Here is a 19,109-nt window from a genome sequence, read left to right as displayed (position 1 = left end):
CGCCCCCCCCACCCACCAACGGCAGGTCGGGCACTGGTGAGGGGACCCCCTGCACTGACAGCCGCCAGCCCCTCTGCCCGGGAGGCCAGAGAGAAGGCCGGGCGGGGGCAGCAGACGGCGTGTCTGCTGGGCCACGGGACAAATGCAGTTGCCTGGGCCCAGCTGGACAGGGCTGGCCGGTCTCCTGCACCGCTGCCCGGGTCTGAGTGGCATGAGGGGGTGGGGGCCGCCCACCACAGCTGGACCTCCCCCGTCAGCCTCATGGGCCGCTGGCCAGACCTTCACATCTGCAGACGTGGCTTCTCAATGCAAGACGCCACTGCCCTCTGCCCTTCCTCAGTGACTTTCTCACTTCTCACAGGGTGGGGGGAGCATCCTCCCGGTGCTTTACGCCCCCCACACACACACACTTCTGTGAATGGGACACGGCTCCCACTGGCACTGTCTGTCCCCAGGAGGCGTGGCGTGGCAGGCATGGCCTCTCTGTCCGGCAGCCTCACATCTGTGCCGGCTGCTGCAGTGCCCCCCACCGAGGGTGGCGGCCTCACCCCTGCCTCTCACGGCACGTGCAGGACAGCATGGCACCACCGTGGGCAGCTCCCTGGATGGTGGAGCCGGGCTGCGGTGTCTCTCCTCTCTGTTTCTTAAAACCACTCTGAGAGCTGGGCCAGGAAGGCAGGGGGTAGGGACATGTGGGGGACCCCTCGATCCGTCCCCAGAAACGCATGGGAACGCCGGGAAGTTCTGCGGAGGGAGGCCACCGGGGCCTGGGATGTGCCTTTCTTCCAGACTAACGTGGGCCTTCTCTGACACCCCAAAGAGGCGGCGGCCAGAGTGTCTGGGGTACCCTGGGTGCAGCAGTGAGTCCTGGGAGAGGAGTGGTCCCCTCAGTCACAGTCCCCTTCCTGGGCCATGGGCATGCTTCCAAGAAGAAACAACAGAGCTGGGCAGCTGGCTCAGTGGGCAGAGCCCAGGGCTTCACACCTGAGGCCCCAGCTTCAGTTTCTCGTGATGCAAAGGCCCATGCTCTCTCTGCTCCTGGGTGTGCATATGCTCTCATGTTCTCTCTCTCTCTCTCCCCTCTCCCCTCTCCCTCCCTCTCTCCCTCCCCCTCCCTCTACCTTCCTCTCTCCCCCTCCCTCTCCCTCCCTCTTTCTCCCTCTCCCTCCCTCTCTCTCCTCCCTCTCTCTTTCCCTCTCCCTCCCTCTCTCTCCCCCCTCTCTCTTTCCCTCTCTCTCTCCCCCCTCTCCCTCTCTCCCCCCTCTTTCTTTCCCTCTCTCTCTCCCTCTCTCTCCCTCTCTTCCTCTCCCCCTCTCTACCTCTCCCCCTCTCTCCTTTGCCCACCTCCACCTCCCTCTCCCCCTCTACCTCTCCCCTCTCTCCCTCTTCCCCCCTCTCTCCCTCTCCCCCCTCCTCTCCCCCTTTTTTCTTTCTCCCTACTCTCTTCCTCTCCCACCTCTCTCCCTCTATTTCCCCCTCTCCCTCCTTCTTTCTCTCTCCCCCCCTTTATTTCCCTCTCTCCCTCACTTCTTCTCTCTTGTAAATCTAAGAGTCAAGCTGGGGCCCATGCTCAGCACTGACAACGGGGCTGGCAGGCCTGAGGTGCCAGCTTGCCGCTGGGCACAGCCTGAGCTCCGCATTCTCTCTCCCTGTCACGGGAACCAAGTCAGAACTCACTGCTGGGGAGGCCATGCCACAGAGAGCCCATCCCCGACACGGGCACTGCATGTGCCCAAGCGGAAAGCTACAGGGACCTCGCTCTCCCTTCTCTGCCATAAGAATCAGTGTGTTTGGTCAGGGAGGTGGCATAGTAGGTAAGCTCTGGCCCTGCGTGTCTGAGAGCCCAGGGTCCGAGCCCAGCGCCGAGCTTGATGGTGCCCTAGTCCCCTCTCTTGCTAAGTAACCTTTTTAATAAAAACACAAAAGGTCGGGGGCCGGGCGGCAGTGTACCTAGTCAAGCACAAACACTGCAGTGCTCAAGGACCCAGGTTCGAATCTCCAGTCCCCACCTGCAGGGGAGAAGCTTCGTGAGCAGTGAGGCAGGGCTGCAGGTGTCTCCCTGTCACTCCTCCTTTCTCCGTTTCTCTCTCTAGCCAATAAATGAGAAAACTTAGAGAAGAAAAGAGAAGCTGAGCTGGGCAGACAAGGGGTGGCATGGCCTGCTGCCCAGACCTGGCTGTGCCTCCCAGACCTGGCTCTGCCCCCCTCCCAGACCTGGCTGTGCCTCCCAGACCTGGCTCTGACCCCCCCCCAGACCTGGCTGTGCCTCCCAGACCTGGCTCTGCCCCCCCCCAGACCTGGCTCTGCCGCCCCCCAGACCTGGCTCTGACCCCCCCCAGACCTGGCTCTGCCCCCCCCCCAGACCTGGCTCTGCCCCCCCCCAGACCTGGCTCTGCCCCCCCCCAGACCTGGCTCTGTCGCCTCCCAGACCTGGCTCTGCCCCCCCCCAGACCTGGCTCTGTCGCCTCCCAGACCTGGCTCTGCCCCCCCCCAGACCTGGCTCTGCCCCCCCCCAGACCTGGCTCTGTCGCCTCCCAGACCTGGCTCTGCCCCCCCCCAGACCTGGCTCTGCCCCCCCCCAGACCTGGCTCTGTTGCCTCCCAGACCTGGCTCTGCCCCCCCCAGACCTGGCTCTGCCCCCCCCCAGACCTGGCTCTGTCGCCTCCCAGACCTGGCTCTGCCCCCCCCCAGACCTGGCTCTGCCCCCCCCCAGACCTGGCTCTGTCGCCTCCCAGACCTGGCTCTGCCCCCCCCAGACCTGGCTCTGCCGCCTCCCAGACCTGGCTCTGCCCCCCCCAGACCTGGCTCTGCCCCCCCCAGACCTGGCTCTGTCGCCCCCCAGACCTGGCTCTGCCGCCCCCCAGACCTGGCTCTGTCGCCCCCCAGACCTGGCTCTGTCGCCTCCCAGACCTGGCTCTGCCCCCCCCCAGACCTGGCTCTGCCCCCCCCCAGACCTGGCTCTGCCGCCCCCCAGACCTGGCTCTGCCCCCCCCCAGACCTGGCTCTGCCCCCCCCCAGACCTGGCTCTGTCGCCCCCCAGACCTGGCTCTGTCGCCCCCCAGACCTGGCTCTGTCGCCCCCCAGACCTGGCTCTGCCCCCCCCAGACCTGGCTCTGCCCCCCCCCAGACCTGGCTCTGTCGCCCCCCAGACCTGGCTCTGTCGCCCCCCAGACCTGGCTCTGTCGCCCCCCAGACCTGGCTCTGTCGCCCCCCAGACCTGGCTCTGCCCCCCCCCAGACCTGGCTCTGCCCCCCCCCCAGACCTGGCTCTGCCCCCCCCCAGACCTGGCTCTGCCCCCCCCAGACCTGGTTCTGCCCCCGCCCACAGACCTGGCTCTGTCGCCCCCCAGACCTGGCTCTGCCCCCCCCAGACCTGGCTCTGCCCCCCCCCAGACCTGGCTCTGCCCCCGCCCCCAGACCTGGCTCTGCCCCCCCCCAGACCTGGCTCTGCCCCCCCCAGACCTGGCTCTGCCCCCGCCCCCAGACCTGGCTCTGCCCCCCCCAGACCTGGCTCTGCCCCCGCCCCCAGACCTGGCTCTGCCCCCCCCCAGACCTGGCTCTGCCCCCCCCCAGACCTGGCTCTGCCCCCCCCCAGACCTGGCTCTGCCGCCCCCCAGACCTGGCTGATCCCTCCCAAGGACACTGGGGTGCGGGAGGCTGTCCCTGCCCAGAGCCCCCCATGTGGCCTGGTTCCAGACCCATAAATCTCATGTGTGGACGTGGGGTCGACCGTGTGCTCGCCGGCACCGGCTAGTTAATCACCATTAGCCATGGTGGTGGCACACGGGGACGGCCACCTCCCTTTGTTTGCTCTGACGCCAGCCGAGGGGCTCTGTTTGCTCGCACGGGGTCCCCCGGCAGCCCAGAGCACACCCGGGCACCCGCTGTACGCGTGCTGTTGACTTCATGCTAATAAGTTCATACAAATTTTCATTTCTGAGGCTTCCGAGTGACATTTGCTTTTCTTAATTGCACGGAGAGCGTTTGAGAAGGATCAGCTCTCTAAAGGCTGACAAGTCCCCTCCGAGGAGGTGACCTTCATCAACACAGCCAATTAGGGCAAATAATTCACCCAAAAAATTACAGTAAACAAATTTACTTTGGAGGTGTGGAGAGAGCAGGGGAGCGGAGGCACGAGAGAGAGAGAGAGAGAGAGAGAGAGAGAGAGAGAGAGAGAGAGAGAGAGCGCTCTATCTGGCAGCTGTGGCCCCGTGGCCGGGGGCTCCTGGGCAGGGAGCAGGCGGCCCGGGGAGCAGCCTGGTGACCTCCTCCTCCCCTCCCCCTCCCCCTCCTGCCATGGAGCACATGGAGAGAGGGACATGTGTTCAGTAGGACCATGGCAAAATGAATTACACAGCCGCGTTCAGGATCTGACAGACTCACAATGCGGGGCAGATGACGGGCAGCAGCTGGGGAGGGCGGCCAAGCCCCCCGCTGCCCCCCAGCCCCAGCCCCAGCCCCGGGCCCTAAAGACAGACCCCGCCAGGCCAAGGCTCCATGTGGTCGGGCCGCCCAGTCCCTCAGAGGTGACACCTGTGCCCGGGACCCGCCTCCCTGGGCCGCTCTCCCCAGTGCCCCCGCCCCACATCCAGTGCTTCTCCGGCTCAGCAGGTGGAGACGGCAGCCAGTGTCCAGGGCAGGCCGAGCAGGCCTCACCACAGCAGGCTGGGACCAGGACCCAGAGGCGGAGAGGACCCGGCTTTCGCCCGCCTGCCTTGGGGGTCTCCGCCCCGGGTGCCCAGGGGCCGGCCCCCTCCTCAGGCGGCTCTCGGGAGTGGCACCTCGGCACTTGTCACCTCCCTGCATCCACAACACTGAGGCGCTCTGACAGGCCTAATCTTGCCTCGTGAAGACTCCTTTGTTCTGCCTGCTAAAATGTCTTGTAATTGCGCCGGGGGTGTCCAGATGGCGGGCTGATACTCCAGCTGATAGGATTATACCTTTTTACCTCTCCCAGGGCCATCTGTTCCCCTCGACTCGCCCAAGCCCCACAGCCCGGATTCGGATTCGCCTGTGTCCTTATTACATAAACGTAACCGCATTACGGCACTTGGCATGCAAATCACCTCCCGGCAGCCTCCGTGCGGGCAGGAATCACAGGAGGCTGAGGCAGGGCCGGGTGGCAGGGAAGGGAGGAAGAGGGATGAAAGGCAGGTCGCACGGGTGCCCTCGGGAAGGGGCAGGCCGCTCCGCCACCGGGAACCATCCCTCCCGCGTCTTTCTGTGAGCTGGGAGGCCGCGGGGGCAGCCGGCCGGCCGCTGAGGCAGGGGCGTTAGCTGACTCGGAAGCCAGCCGCCAGTGTAGGCACTGCTGGTGAATGTTCCGTGCTGGCAGAGTAAGGCGCCAGCCGGCGGCCGGGGAGGGCACAGCCCTATCCACAGCTCAGGGCGCCTTCCCATACAGACTCAGAGTCTGCCCACCCCTCAGGCAGAACCAGCTGGGAAGGGGCCTTTAGGGGGCTGGGCAGGTGGGTGGCCCCCCATCTGAACTGCCTGAGGGCCTCCGGGAGTGAAGAAGGCAGGTGTGGCCCCTGCCCTGGGGACCAGGGGTGAGTCCCGGGACAAAGGCGTGGGCACCCCACTGTTCACCGCAAGAGCTGGGGTGTCCTCTCTGTCACCTGCACTTGACTTGTCGCTGTCTGGGATGGAACCGTTGTTTTGCCAAGCCCTTGGAAGGCAGACTTGTTTAAATGGTGAGGACACATTGAAAAGCCAGCGGGGGTGGGGTGGGGTGAACAGCAACACAGAAGCCTGAGCAAGACTGCAGATAGCTTCTGATAAGTTGGGTTTGCTCTCCAAGGTCCCCAGCGCTGTTCTTTATTTTTCTGAGCACTCTATTTTCTGCTTACAGTCAAATGCTACTTAAAAATAAAGACTTGTACTTGGCTGAGATCATAACAGCTCATTAGAGGCGGCTGGGTTTGGACCCCGACACCAGCCCGACACCAGGGGCTGAGGGCCTCAGAGCAGCTCTCCCATTACGACCTGCTCCTCTGGGGACCCCAGGGCTGAGGACCCGGGACTCGGTGCCTTAATTGTGGACCTCATTAGTGATGGTTGCTAAGCAAAACACACACCCACCTTCACTGCTAGGAAGAAGATAAACAGTGCGTCACAGATGCTAATCACTTAGGTACCCAGGGCGACCTTTAATTATTATATTTTTGTTCTCTTATACCTTAGTCATTAATGCAGAAAAACAAATCAGTAGATTTTTTGTGTGCTGCAGCGGCCTCGCACCCCGCTCTCTGGCTTTCCCCACGACCCTCTCCTGGCACGTCAGGTGGCTCCGGAAGCCGGGAGCCTCGGGACGAGGGAGCCCCAGCCACCTGCACTGTGCGTCCCGCTCTGAGGGATGCAGACCCCGCCCTGTGTTTGTGGTGCGCAGGGCCTGGCCCAGCCTCATGGGCGAGACAGATGCAGCACGCTGGGGGTCGTGGCGTCCACGTCACGGGGAGGGGGCAGACCTAGAGCCCGAGCGGCCATCTCAGTGTCCTGCCCCTGACTCTTAGCAGAGGTCAATTTAGCCCACAGAGCAAGAGGTCCATCACTGGGGGGGTGGCTGACAGAAAACCAAACCAGGAACAGATAACACCGTCCAGGGGCGCCTGGCTGATGGGCGGCGCGCCGGGCTGAGCTCACATCACAGCGCACGAGGACCGGGTTCAAGCCCCTGGCCCCCACCTGCACAGGGAAAGCTTCATGAGTGGTGAAGCAGGGCTGCAAGTGTCTCTCTGTCTCTATCTATCTATCTCCCTTTCTCTCAATTTCTGCCTCTATCCTATAATAAATAAATAAAAACATTTAAAAAAGAAAAGAGAATGGAAGAAAGAAGGAAAGAATGGAAGGAAGGAAGGAAGGAAGGAAGGAAGGAAGGAAGGAAGGAAGACTGCCCAGGGGCCAGACGTTGGTGCACCCGGTTGAGCACACATCACACTGTGCAAGGACCCAGGTCCAAGCCCCCACTCCCCACCTGCAGGGGGAAAGCTTTAGGAGTGGTGAAGCAGGGCTGCAGGTCTTGCCCCTCCCCTCCCAATTTCTCTGTCTCTATCCAATAATAAATAACTTTTTAAAAAAGCAAGCCAGCAAGCACTATCCATACCCATCTGTCACCCTGCCCTCTGTGCTGTGTGCCACCCACGAACACACACACCCCCCACCCACCCAGGGATGGGACGGGGCCTAGGTGTCCACCTTGTCCAGGCTGACACCACCCACTGAGCGGCCTGGGGCTGAGGGAAGGCCACTTGCTGGTGCCCATAAACCCAAAGCCGCCCCAGGAAGCTTCGAGGGTAGCCCTGAGCAGGGAAAGACTGAAACAATCCAGGAAGCGAGTCATGGCGGGGAGGGCGGGGTGGGGGAGGGGACCCCTGGGCCAAGCAGGGCAGGAGGCCAGGACGGCCCGTCCGTCTGTCCGCATGGCGGGGTGGTGGAGGGCACAGACACGAGGCAACAGGAAGGATGGGCCCGAGGAGGAAGAGAGGCCGGTGAGGGGCGGAGTGACGCGTGTGCCTACCATTCTCCAGATAGGAGGGGGCCGTACCTTCTGACGGGTCCAGGCGGCGGGCCCGGCGCCCGTGCTTGGAGTTGTTGTGGACAAACATGTTGTCGGACACGGCCAGCACGTGGCCGTCCACGTTGACCGTCGTGGACACCACCACCTGCGGAGACCGAGAGGGAGGCGGCGTTGGCGACAGTGGACATGGGCCCCCGGGGGAGCCCGAGGACCCCGGCCGCCCGCCCACTCCTGTGCCCACGGGCCTTCACAGAAGCGGTGGAGGGGAGGACACTGCATCTGGACTGGGGGTTGCTGCCCTGCCGGTCCACACTGCTAATGGCAGTGTGACTCTACAAGTGGACCCAGTCCAGAGACACGTCCCCCTGCCCCCGGTGGCAGAGCCCCCTCCAGCCTCTCCTGTGAACGCTGCAGGCTGACCGATCGCTGCGGGCATTGATCAGACAGGTGGCTTCTCTGACTGGAGTTGGCTCACTTGAAGGGTCCTCTCCCTGGAAGAGCAGAGAGGCCTCTGAGGTGGCCCCCAAAGGACGTGCTCCCAGGAAGGGCCCTAAAAGCCCTTGGTTCTACCACTAGACGGTGCTTGTGTGCCCATGGGGACGCCCAGGGGCAGCTCAGGGACGTCCCGCAGGACGCAGCAGGTGGGCCAGGAGCATCCAGTGTCCCCCCCTCAAGGCAGGCCCCCTGCTCACCACAGCTCAGGAGGGAAGGACGGCAGGCAGGGCTCTCCCTAAAAGCAGCGTGCCCACCCAGGGTGCTGCGCTGACCTGGGACCCCCACCCAGTGTGCGGGTGGCAGCACCCAGAAAGGGTGCCCCCCAAGGTGGGCCCGGCAACAGGACAACACCTCCCAGCCTCAAGGTCACCCTTCAGGGGGGAGGGATGGGGGGTCCAGTCTGGGCCAGAGCGTCGTGTGTGCAGCGTGCAGGAGGCCTGGCCTGGCCGCCGACCTAGAGAGCGCTCACCCTGCAGGGCATGGGTGCTGGGGCCAGGGAGAGGGTGCTTGGGGCTGGCTCCCCACAGAGGTGCCACGCCAAGTGACCAGCGACCGCCAGCGCTGGGACCTCACCTCCCCACCGTGTCCCTGTTGGGGACGGGGGTCTGCTGCCCAGACAGGACGGTGCTACCGGGGCGGGAGGGAGGGGTACTGGGGGACCCCTGACTTCTCAGAACCTTCAAAGAATCTCCTGACACTCTAAAGCTTTCTTTTTATGAGATATATTTGTTTAAGTATTTATTTATTAGATAGAAATTGAGATGAGAGGGGAAGATAGAAAGGAAGAGGAGAAAGACACCCACAGCCCTGCTTCACCACTCGTGAAGCTTTCCCCCTGCAGGTGGGGGCCAGGGGGTTGAACCTGAGTCTTTGCCAACTGTAATGTGTGTGCTTAACCAGGTGCGCCACTGCCCAGCCCCTAAAATGCTTTTTTCAATGTAGGGTTTTTTTTTTTTACATTTTTTAATTTATTTATAAAATGGAAATATGGACAAGACCATAGGATAAGAGGAGTACATGTCCACACAATTCCCACCACCAGGACCCCGTAGCCTAAAGCACTCTTTAAAAGAGTCCTATGAGGAGAATGAGTGAGTAGAAACTGCTAAGGATTTGTAAATAATCATTTAAAATATACATACTGATTTTAAGAAGAGGCTAAGGAAATTCTCAGCAGCAGTGCACCGGACTTGCTTGGCCAGACCCCAGGGCGCCAGGTTCAACGCCCAGCACCTCCCATGCCAGAGCTGAGCAGGTCTCCCTCCCCCTCTTGTGAAGACGCAGATGAGCTTTGATGTTGGTAAAACCTGCCTGCCTGCTGCTGGCCTGCCTGTGTTTAATACGGAGCAGAAAGTCACCCTGGCCAGCACAGTTCCAGGCCTTGAACCTGGGACCCATGCACACAAGGCCTTCACAAAACCACTGCGCCGTCTGCCGGCTGCAAATGATTCATCATCATCATCATCATCATCATCATCATCATCAAGGTGGGGAGAGGAGAGGGGAGAGCTGGCTGCCCTGAGGACACAAGCATTTTCTCACACCCTGGCCCTGACCTGGGTTCAAGTGGCCAGTACCAGGACACCACGCAGAGAAGCTTCACAGGCAGTAGAACAGTGCTGTGGTGTCTCTCCTTCTGTCTCTCTCCTTCTGTCTCCCCCCCCCCAACTATGGAGGGAAACTGTCCACTGGCAGTGGTGCCACCCTGCAGGCAAGGAGGCCCAGCTAAAAACCTCGACAGCAGCAAAGGCTTGGGGGACAGCCAAGGCACATACATGTGTGTCTTGGTGTCAGGTGGCCAGACTACAACCCGGCAGACCTTGCCTGAGGCCTCCCCAGGCAGGAAGGCTATGCCACCCTCGGGCGCCCGGGGTCAGCAGCTTCCCCGGGAAGATGGGCTCTGGCCACTTGGGTGCCACCAGCAGGTGGGCAGCCAGCACCCAGAGAAAGTCAAGCTGCCCTTGTCCCGTGGCGTCCTCTGAGCTGTCCACCTTCCCTGCTCTGGGTACAGAGACCATCACAGGGCACCCACGGGCCCTAATTGTCTAGGGGTGTGAGGTCTCCTTTATTTATTGGGCACTACTGGACTTTCACTGCTCTGGGCTGCTGCTCATGAGAGACAGAGACACCGAAGCACCTCAAGCTTCCCCCGGTGCTGTGGGGCCAACCTGGGTCGCAGTGAACCACCTAGCCGCCACCCCTGCCCGCCCCTGGCCTGTCCTTCTGTCCTGCCATCCATAGAGCCTGTGGTTGGTTTTCCTTGTGGAGAGGTGGGGGCTGGGACCCCCTCTGGCCAGTGCTTCCTCTGGGCTTCAGGCAAGGCATCTCCCTGCCCCCCAAAACCTAGCTTCTGCTCTGTCCTGTCAGCAAAACATGTGACAGGTGTCTCGGTCACCCTGTCCCCGGAGGAGCTGCCTGGTCCTCCATGGCCCAGGTTCCTGCCTTAACACCACAGGGATAGCCCCAGGGCACTGGGGGAAGCTCTAGAGCTACAGTACCACTCCTTCTCCCTGTACCTCTCTGAAAAAGTGGCATTCAGCCCTTGGCCTGCAGTAAAATTAAACGTCAGAGGCAGAGCAAGGGTCAACAGAGGACAGGACAGTCCTGCAGGAAGCAAGGGCTCAACCAAGTTACAGATGCCGCCATGACGCCATCCTGACCTCCCTGGGCAGACGCCCTCACCCAGGTGTCCTGGAGCCTCCCCTCCCCAGAGCCCTGCCCCACGAGGGACAGACAGACACAGGCTGGGGGTGTGGGTCCACCTGCCAACACCCATGTCCAGCGGAGAAGCAACGACAGAAGCCAGAGCTCCCACCTTCTGCTCCCCATGGAGATCTTTGGTCCAGACTCCCAGAGGGGTAAAGAGCAGGGGAGCTTCCAGTGGAGGGGCTGGGACAGGGACTCTGGTGGTGGGAGCTGTGTAGAGTTGTCCCATTATCCTACAGTCCTGCTCATCATCATTAAATCTTTCATGAAAAGAAGAAGCGAGGACTCGGGCACAGGAACAGGTGCCAAGCCCAGGGGCAAGGTGCCAGGCAAGAGCAGAGGCGCCAACCTCACACACGCGCTTCCCCCGGGGCTGGGTCCCAGGCCTGACCCTCCACAAAAGGTGGCGATGGGGAGTCGGGCTGTAGCGCAGCGGGTTAAGCGCAGGTGGCGCAAAGCACAAGGACCGGCATAAGGATCCCGGTTCGAACCCCGGCTCCCCACCTGCAGGGGAGTCGCTTCACAGGCGGTGAAGCAGGTCTGCAGGTGTCTATCTTTCTCTCCTCCTCTCTGTCTTCCCCTCCTCTCTCCATTTCTCCCTGTCCTATCCAACAGTGACAACAACAATAATAGCTACAACAATAAAACAACAAGGGCAACAAAAGGGAATAAATAAATAAAATAAATATTAAAAAAAAAAAAAGGTGGCGATGGCCAGGGGCCGCCCCCACAGGGCCCTCAAAGACCTCCCCTTGGTGCCCCGTGTCAGCGACTGACCAGAGCTGACACGCAGGATATGCCCGACACACTAGTAACACCCACTCCTTCTCGGAAGCCCTGCGGCCTGGCTCCACTCAACGGGCCAGGGACCCCGACTTGCACGGCAGCTCTGAGGTCTCAGGGCTCTGACTCTGCGGGGACCAGCCACCCACCAGCACACGAGACATCACCCCAGGACACACAGGCTGGGTGCCAGGCCTTTTCGAAGGTGGTGGCGTGAGTGCTTCATCTGGAGAAAGGGCCGCGGTCTGCTGCAGGCTGGGGAGCCAGGGGGCCCCAGTGTCACCTCCCCACGGCCCCTAGGTGGGGAATTACCTGGAATCTCCGCATGTCCCGAGGGTTGCCAGCATTCTTCAGGCAGTTCTGATTACACTTGAGGAAGAACTTTAGAAAGAATCTACAAAGATACAGAGAAGGGGAACAGGTCAGGTGGGCGGCCAGCAGGCGGGCGCTCTCTGAAGTGCACAGCCCCAGCAGCCCCCGACACCCCAGTGTCCACCCAGGCCACAGGGTGACCGGGCCACTCAGGGAGCCCCGGGACCACCAGGCTGCTTGTCCCAGTGACATCACACAGTGAGAGACCCCGGTGTCCCAGAGCCCCTCACCCCATTCTGAAAGAAATGCCCCAAGTCTGTGTCCCCCACGCTGGGCCCTCCCCAGACAGCCGGGGCACCCAGGACCCCAGGAGACGTCGAGGCACGTGGGCAGATCAGCTTGGCCTCTGAGGGTACCGCTGGCACGTCAAGAGCCCAGAGTCACAGGCTCGACCCCTGGGGCCACCTCCAGCCAGAGCTGAGGGGTCCTCTCCTTCCGTCCTTTCGAATAAGTAACACTTTGAAAATACACTTGTCAGCCCAGAGAAAGATGGAGATGGGGGAGATAGGGAGGGAAGGAGCCACCTGCAGCCCTGCGCCACTGCTCATGAAGACTCTCCCCACCCCATTTTCTGCAGGTGGGGTCAGGGGACTTGAAGGCAGGTCCTTGTGCATGGCAATGTGTGAGTTGAGTAACTGGGTGCACCATCTTCCCGTCCCAAATAAACTTTTTTTTTTCTTAAAGACAATGTTAAGTTTAAAAACCAGAGATCACAGGCCAGAGAGAGAGAGGTGTTGCCAGGTCGGACATGCTCAGGGGCCAGGTGCAAGCCCCAGCGCTATGTGGGAGGAGCCCCAGCACCAGAGGAAGGTCAGGGCTGTGGAGTCTCTGCATGGGAAGGAGGACAAGTCCTGAGGGGTAACGCCACGTGTGCAAGGACCCGGCTCCACAAACCAAGGGACCGAACAGGAAACGGAAACGGTCCTCCAGGACATGGGGGGGGGGGGGTCTGTGTAGGTCTCTGAGGGGCTCGTGACAGTGATGCCACAGAGTGGGCAGCACAGCCCACAGCCCCCACCGCCCACCCCGCGTGAGGATCCGGGCCCTGAGCATGAGCACACACGCCGTCACGCTGTGCACTGGTGACAACAGAAGCCGTCGGTGTGACAGTCTGCCACAGGAAGGCCAAGCCCCCACAGCCCTCCCGGCATCGGGCAGGGGTCTCTGCGTCTCTGGGGTCTCGGCTCAGCACCAGCCCCGCGCCAACGCCAGTACTGGAACCCTCAGAGTCTTTTTCTGCCGGGCAATAGCCTGCCAGGGTCAGCGTGGGGGGAGGGGAGGCCCAGGGAGGGGAGGCCCAGTGGAGGGGAGGCCCAGAGGAGGGGAGGCCCAGAGGAGGGGAGGCCCAGTGGAGGGGAGGCCCAGTGGAGGGGAGGCCCAGTGGAGGGGAGGCCCAGTGGAGGGGAGGCCCAGTGGAGGGGAGGCCCAGAGGAGGGGAGGCCCAGTGGAGGGGAGGCCCAGTGGAGGGGAGGCCCAGGGAGGGGAGGCCCAGTGGAGGGGAGGCCCAGTGGAGGGGAGGCCCAGAGGAGGGGAGGCCCAGTGGAGGGGAGGCCCAGTGGAGGGGAGGCCCAGTGGAGGGGAGGCCCAGTGGAGGGGAGGCCCAGTGGAGGGGAGGCCCAGTGGAGGGGAGGCCCAGTGGAGGGGAGGCCCAGGGAGAGCAGCCCCACCTCCCCTACAGGGTCCCTGCCAGCCTGCTGTCTGCCCCAGAATCCATCTCTTCTCTGAACTCAGCTCGCCCCAGCAGCGGCCTCTCCCCGCCATCTGCCAGCCCTGGAGTCACTTGATCTCCCCGCCCCCTAACAGCCACCCGCAATTAGAGCCACGCGAGAGGTAAATTGGCACACCTGTGGCCCACACTTGAGCTGCGTCGGTCGGAGAGGCCTAACAAGGTGAGGGCGGCATCAGTGATCACCCTGGCAGGCAATTAGGGCTCCGCGCACATCACACCTCCCACCACCACCGGCCCAGGCGCGGCCCCGGGGGCGCCACTGTGCCAGAGGAGGCTCCGAGATGCTGCCTGCCCTTCCGGCCACCCGGGATCTGTTTGCACAGGGTCCTGAGCGGGGCTGTGAGGGCAGGTGCACAGACCAGACTCAGACACAGCTGAGTCATGCCCATGACACGTGGACACAGAACGGGCACACACATGCCCTCCTGGATTCAGGGACACACACACACTGAAATAGGCACTGCACACCTGACCTACACACATATATGAACATGTGTGTGCACACGATACATGCATGTGCCGGGACACAGACCGAAATGTACACTGTGCACACCACGTGCACAGGGACCCAAACCGCCAACAGGTGCACACAGGCATGCACGCCACGCCACACACATGCAGGCCCAGACACACAAATGCAGCACATGAAGCATGTGTCACGCAGAGGCCGGGTACCATGAACACACGCAGGCGCACAGACACCAGACACGGAGACAGACACACAGCACAGAGACCGGATACTCAAAGTGCATGCGACATGTGCACACACACACACACATGCCACACGCCACGAGCATGCACACCACAGACTCCCGTGCATGAGACGTGAACACACCCAGGAAGACAGCGTGCTCAGAGACACACGTGACCACACAGAGGCGCCGTGCTGAGGGCAGCCACACACCCAGATGTGAGCGCACGCAGACCACCGGCACATAGGATCACACACACGGACACGCGTGTTCAGGGACGGTCACATGCCACATGACACCCCAGAGTCGTGCGCACGCATGGTACGCAGACATGCCATTCACACACATTCACACGTGTACCGTGTGCATGTGTGTACACACGTGCGGGCCCACAGGTGCACCTGCCTGGTACTCCACACGCAGAGTCCACATATCACGTGTGGGCACACACAGGCCTGTTGACAACAGACACTCAGTTTGGCAGCCCAGCAGGTAGGGGAGAGGCGGGGGGGGGGGGGGGGAGTGTTGGCAGCAGGGGAGCCTTGCTGAGTCTCAGCATAAGTGAGCCCAGCATGGGGGAGGGGGAGGGAACAGGGGACAGGTGTGGGGGCAGCCCATGGCCCGGGGGAGGGGCCTTGGGGACAGGTGTGGGGGGAAGGGGCAAGGCGTGGAAGCCTGGCAGGGCGTCACGTGGCCCTGCTCCCTCCCGCTCTCCCCAGCCCTTTAATCGGCCTTCCCCAAGCTCCAGCTGACAGTCACTCTGGGCCTCGCCCTCCAGGCCCTGGGACACCCAGCCTTTAACACTCTTGTTATGAAAAGGAAAGATCTTCCCGATGTCAGAAAATCTTTGGCTTTCACACCCATAAACTCTTTATTGCTGCTAAACATGGATCTGGTCCCCACAGCGGAGAGGCGGCCACACTTCTAACCTGTCACTCTACGCGGCCTCGCTGTCCTGACTGCTCTGCTGGCATCTGCCGGCCCTCAGCAAACAGCCATCCTGTGTGCTGACTCCCCGACCCCGGCTTTATTTCCCTAAAGAGTCATCATCTTTCACAGTGGTACCAGAGTAAATCAAGCTTGAAATATGGGCTTTATTTACTTGTTTCTCCAGGCAGGAGGGCAAGTCACTGAGAACGGCACCAGCGTCAGCCCACATGCCCCAGGAAGGCTCAGCCCTGGAGCAGCCCCGGGGGTGAGAGAAGGACCCCAGCCTCCCCCCTGCAACCAGGCCTCGCCTCCAGGTGTGGGGAGAGAGGAGGGACCCCAGCCTCCCCCCTGCAACCTGGCCTCGCCTCCAGAGGTGGGGGGAGAGAGGAGAGACCCCAGCCTCCCCCCTGTAGCCAGGCCACACCTCCAGGTGGGGGGAGAGAGGAAGGACCCCAGCCTCCCCCCTGTAGCCAGGCCACACCTCCAGGTGGGGGGAGAGAGGAGGGACCCCAGCCTCCCCCCTGCAGCCAGGCCTCGTCTCCAGAGGTGTGGGGAGAGAGGAGGGACCCCAGCCTCCCCCCTGTAGCCAGGCCTCACCTCCAGGTGGGGGGAGAGAGGAGGGACCCCAGCCTCCCCCCTGCAACCAGGCCTTGCCTCCAGAGGTGTGGGGAGAGAGGAGGGACCCCAGCCTCCCCCCTGCAGCCAGGCCTCACCTCCAGAGGTGTGGGGAGAGAGGAGGGACCCCAGCCTCCCCCCTGCAACCAGGTCTCGCCTCCAGAGGTGGGGGGAGAGAGGAGGGACCCAGCCTCCCCCCTGCAGCCAGGCCTCGCCTCTAGAGGTGGGGGGAGAGAGGAAGGACCCCAGCCTCCCCCCTGTAGCCTGGCCTCGCCCTCAGAGGTGGGGGGAGAGAGAAGGGACCCAGCCTCCCCCCTGTAGCCAGGCCTCGCCTCCAGGTGGGGGGAGAGAGAAGGGACCCAGCCTCCCCCCTGTAGCCAGGCCTCGCCTCCAGAGGTGTGGGGAGAGAGGAGGGACCCCAGCCTCCCCCTGCAGCCTGGCCTCGCCTTCAGAGGTACGGGGACCGGACTGAGGGAGAGGCCACAGGGTCTCCGGTGACTCTTAGGGTGTCTGACTCCAGGAGGAGAGTGAGCAGGCCCCTCTCCCTGTCTGACAGCACAAAAAGCAGGTGGCGCCCACACCCTGCCGTAAGCACCCTGAGGGCCAGCTGAAACTCTGGGAGGGGGGCTGGCCACATTTCTGAAGGGACAATGACTCCCATCACTCTAGACAGAGCAGGGGTGCCAGCCACCCACGGCGAGAGAACCAGCCTAGGACCACCCCACTCTCCATGAAGCCAGGGGGCCGGGTGGACGGACCCTCAGCTGGCCCCACATGGAAAGGCCCGTCCCCACCAAAGTAAGTCACATGCGAGTCCACTCGTTTCCGTGTGTTTAAGCTATGAATTAGTTCGCTTCTATTTACTTTTATGAAGCTGATTAACCAGAGCCCGCGATCTGATGAAGATCATTTTAATTGCGGTGCGAGACTCCTGTGTAATATCCATCACGTTAGGAGCTGCTTCAGTTCTACATGGGAACCGTGCAAATCGGCCCTTAGTGAGCAAACAGGCAATTAGGTAGGCCCAAACGACGCCCGCCTTAAACAGATCCAGAAGTTTCTGTTGGTGTTGAGGACGGCTGGAAACAAAGGAGGCTGTTTAATTGTGATTTAATGGGTATCAAGGAGTCCGTGGCACCCAACGCTGGCAACAGAAAGCAGGAGAGAGAAATTCGCTGCAATTAGGTTTGATTAAAGCTATCCTTCTCCACGATCTGCGGGCCTGTCAGGTCACGGGCCTCTCGTGGGCTCCAGGACCCGAAAGGTGGAGCGATATTAGGCCCAATAAAGGGGATATTAGCACGGCTAATTACAGCCCCTCAAAAGCTGCGAAGGAGGCCTCTGTGTATTGTAATGTGGGAAATAACTGGCCCGGGCCGTTATCAATTACGTAAGGAATGAATTTGGTTTGTCAGGAAAAGGCTGACGGGTGCATCTCGCCAGACACCGTGCCCTTGGCCGCCTGTGTCCACCACGCACGGGCTGGCCCCCCGGCCCCCAGCTCCCTCAGAAGCGGCCTCTCCGCACCGGCCGAGTGCTGATAAAATTATCTCACCGGCAAGTGTTGGGTAATTAAAACAAGTACTCCTCACCGCCTTCCCCGGGACAGCTGTTTTTCACCTAACTGAAACCACTAATCACGTAATAATGATTTCTTTCCCTCTGGTCAAAGGAGAAATAGATTCTCCTTAGAAATGCAGTGGGCTTGGCGTGCGCGCCCTGGTGATCCAGGAGAAAAAGGCACGTTGGAAAGACTAATTGCTCGCCTTTGACATGGGGTCTCACTTGTTAGAAACGACCACTCGGACCCTCCCCGCGGGGCAGGAGTGGGGCGGGCAGTGTGGGCTCTTCCAGGGCTGGGAGGGGCGGGTGGCACGGGCAGGTCCTGAGGGCAGAGCCTGGAGTGCAGAGCAGGGGTGGGGGACAGGACTGCCCACCCCATGCAGGAAGCGGAGAGACCCCAGTGTCTGAGGGGCCGGAGCTGCCTGTCCTTCACTTGTTTCGTTTTACTGCAGTGAGGGAGGGAGATGCCACAGCACCAAGCCTTCCGCCAGTGGGCCAGTGGGTCAGTGGGGCCAGTGGGGTCAGTGGGGGTCAGTGGGGTCAGTGGGGTCAGTGGGGGCCAGTGGGGTCAGTGGGTCAGTTAGTGGGGCCAGTGGGTCAGTGGGGTCAGTGGGGCCAGTGGGGGTCAGTGGGGGTCAGTGGGTCAGTTAGTGGGGCCAGTGGGTCAGTGGGGTCAGTGGGGGTCAGTGGGATCAGTGGGTCAGTTAGTGGGATCAGTGGGTCAGTTAGTGGGGCCAGTGGGTCAGTGGGGTCAGTGGGGCCAGGGGGGGTCAGTGGGGGTCAATGGGTCAGTTAGTGGGGCCAGTGGGTCAGTGGGGACAGTGGGGTCATTGGAGGTCAGTGGGGGTCAGTGGGTCAGTTAGTAGGGCCATTGGGTCAGTGGGGTCAGTGGGGGTCAGTGGGTCAGTTAGTGGGGCCAGTGGGTCAGCGGGGTCAGTAGGGCCAGTGGGGCAGGCGCCAGGCTTCCTCACACCTGAGTCTGGCAGCCCCCCAGTATTTCCCCACCCGACTTTCCCTTTCGAAGGCTCTGTCAGAACTCAAAGTGCAGGAGTTCAGCCGTAAACACCCAAGGTACTAGTGTGTCACTCTCATCCCTCTCCTGACAGAACCCCCACACTGAGCCCAACAGGCCGACCAGAGACGCAGAGCTCCGCGAAGCCTCACCCAGCAGAGCACATCGGAGCCACCAAGCAGGATGTGGGGGAGGAGGGCAGTGCTCAGTGGGGACCCAGTTCCGGGGGGGGGGGGGGAGGACAGGAGGCTGGGCACCACTTGAGTGGGTCACTTTGTTCTGAAGAGAGGTTTCTTTGGCTGAGAGACCAGAGGACCACTCAACTCTAGCATGGAGAGCGGCCAGGGATTGAACCCAGAACCTCAGGCATGCCAGTCTAGAATGGAGCTCTCTCCCTGACCTGGCTGGCTTTTAAAAGGTTGATTTCATGGTCTGTCCTTTCGTTGGTTCACAAAAAAGCTCCAAGCACCATCCACCGGATGAGGACTGGCGCCTTCGTGGGGAGGGGGGGTGCAGGGGCGCCGGGAGGGGGCCACCCTAGGGCCACGGGGAGGGTGGTTAAGAGTCACACTCAAGGAGACTCCTGACCAGTAAGCAAGAGGCCTGTGGGCTGCTGCCCTAGTCCCTGCTAATTACTGGGAAGTCCCTGCCAAGGCGGGTGGGCACAGCTGCGGCCGGAGTGAGCTCGCCGGCCATC

The 19,109-nt window shown here is 61.9% G+C and overlaps 1 protein-coding gene across 11 annotated transcripts in view; it reads right to left on the bottom strand.

Moving 5' to 3' along the window:
- The window catches only part of EBF3 (EBF transcription factor 3), a 127,795-nt gene that overhangs the window by 29,926 nt on the left and 78,760 nt on the right, over positions 1-19,109 (bottom strand). For 7 of the 11 annotated variants that reach the window (XM_060171064.1, XM_060171065.1, XM_060171067.1 and 4 more), the window contains exons 7-8: positions 11,812-11,893; positions 7,516-7,660 (exon numbers count right to left, since the gene is read on the bottom strand). In XM_060171064.1, the coding sequence (XP_060027047.1) occupies positions 7,516-7,660; positions 11,812-11,893 (227 nt within the window). The remainder of the gene's footprint in view (positions 1-7,515; positions 7,661-11,811; positions 11,894-19,109) is intronic. The other 4 variants (XM_060171066.1, XM_007533706.2, XM_060171069.1 and 1 more) reach the window with 1 other exon arrangement.

Source organism: Erinaceus europaeus, chromosome 14 (assembly GCF_950295315.1).
Source record: "Erinaceus europaeus chromosome 14, mEriEur2.1, whole genome shotgun sequence".
NCBI lineage: Eukaryota > Metazoa > Chordata > Mammalia > Eulipotyphla > Erinaceidae > Erinaceus > Erinaceus europaeus.
The sequence above is the reverse complement of the archived record's forward strand: the minus strand, read 5'-3'. Positions and strand labels throughout refer to the sequence as shown.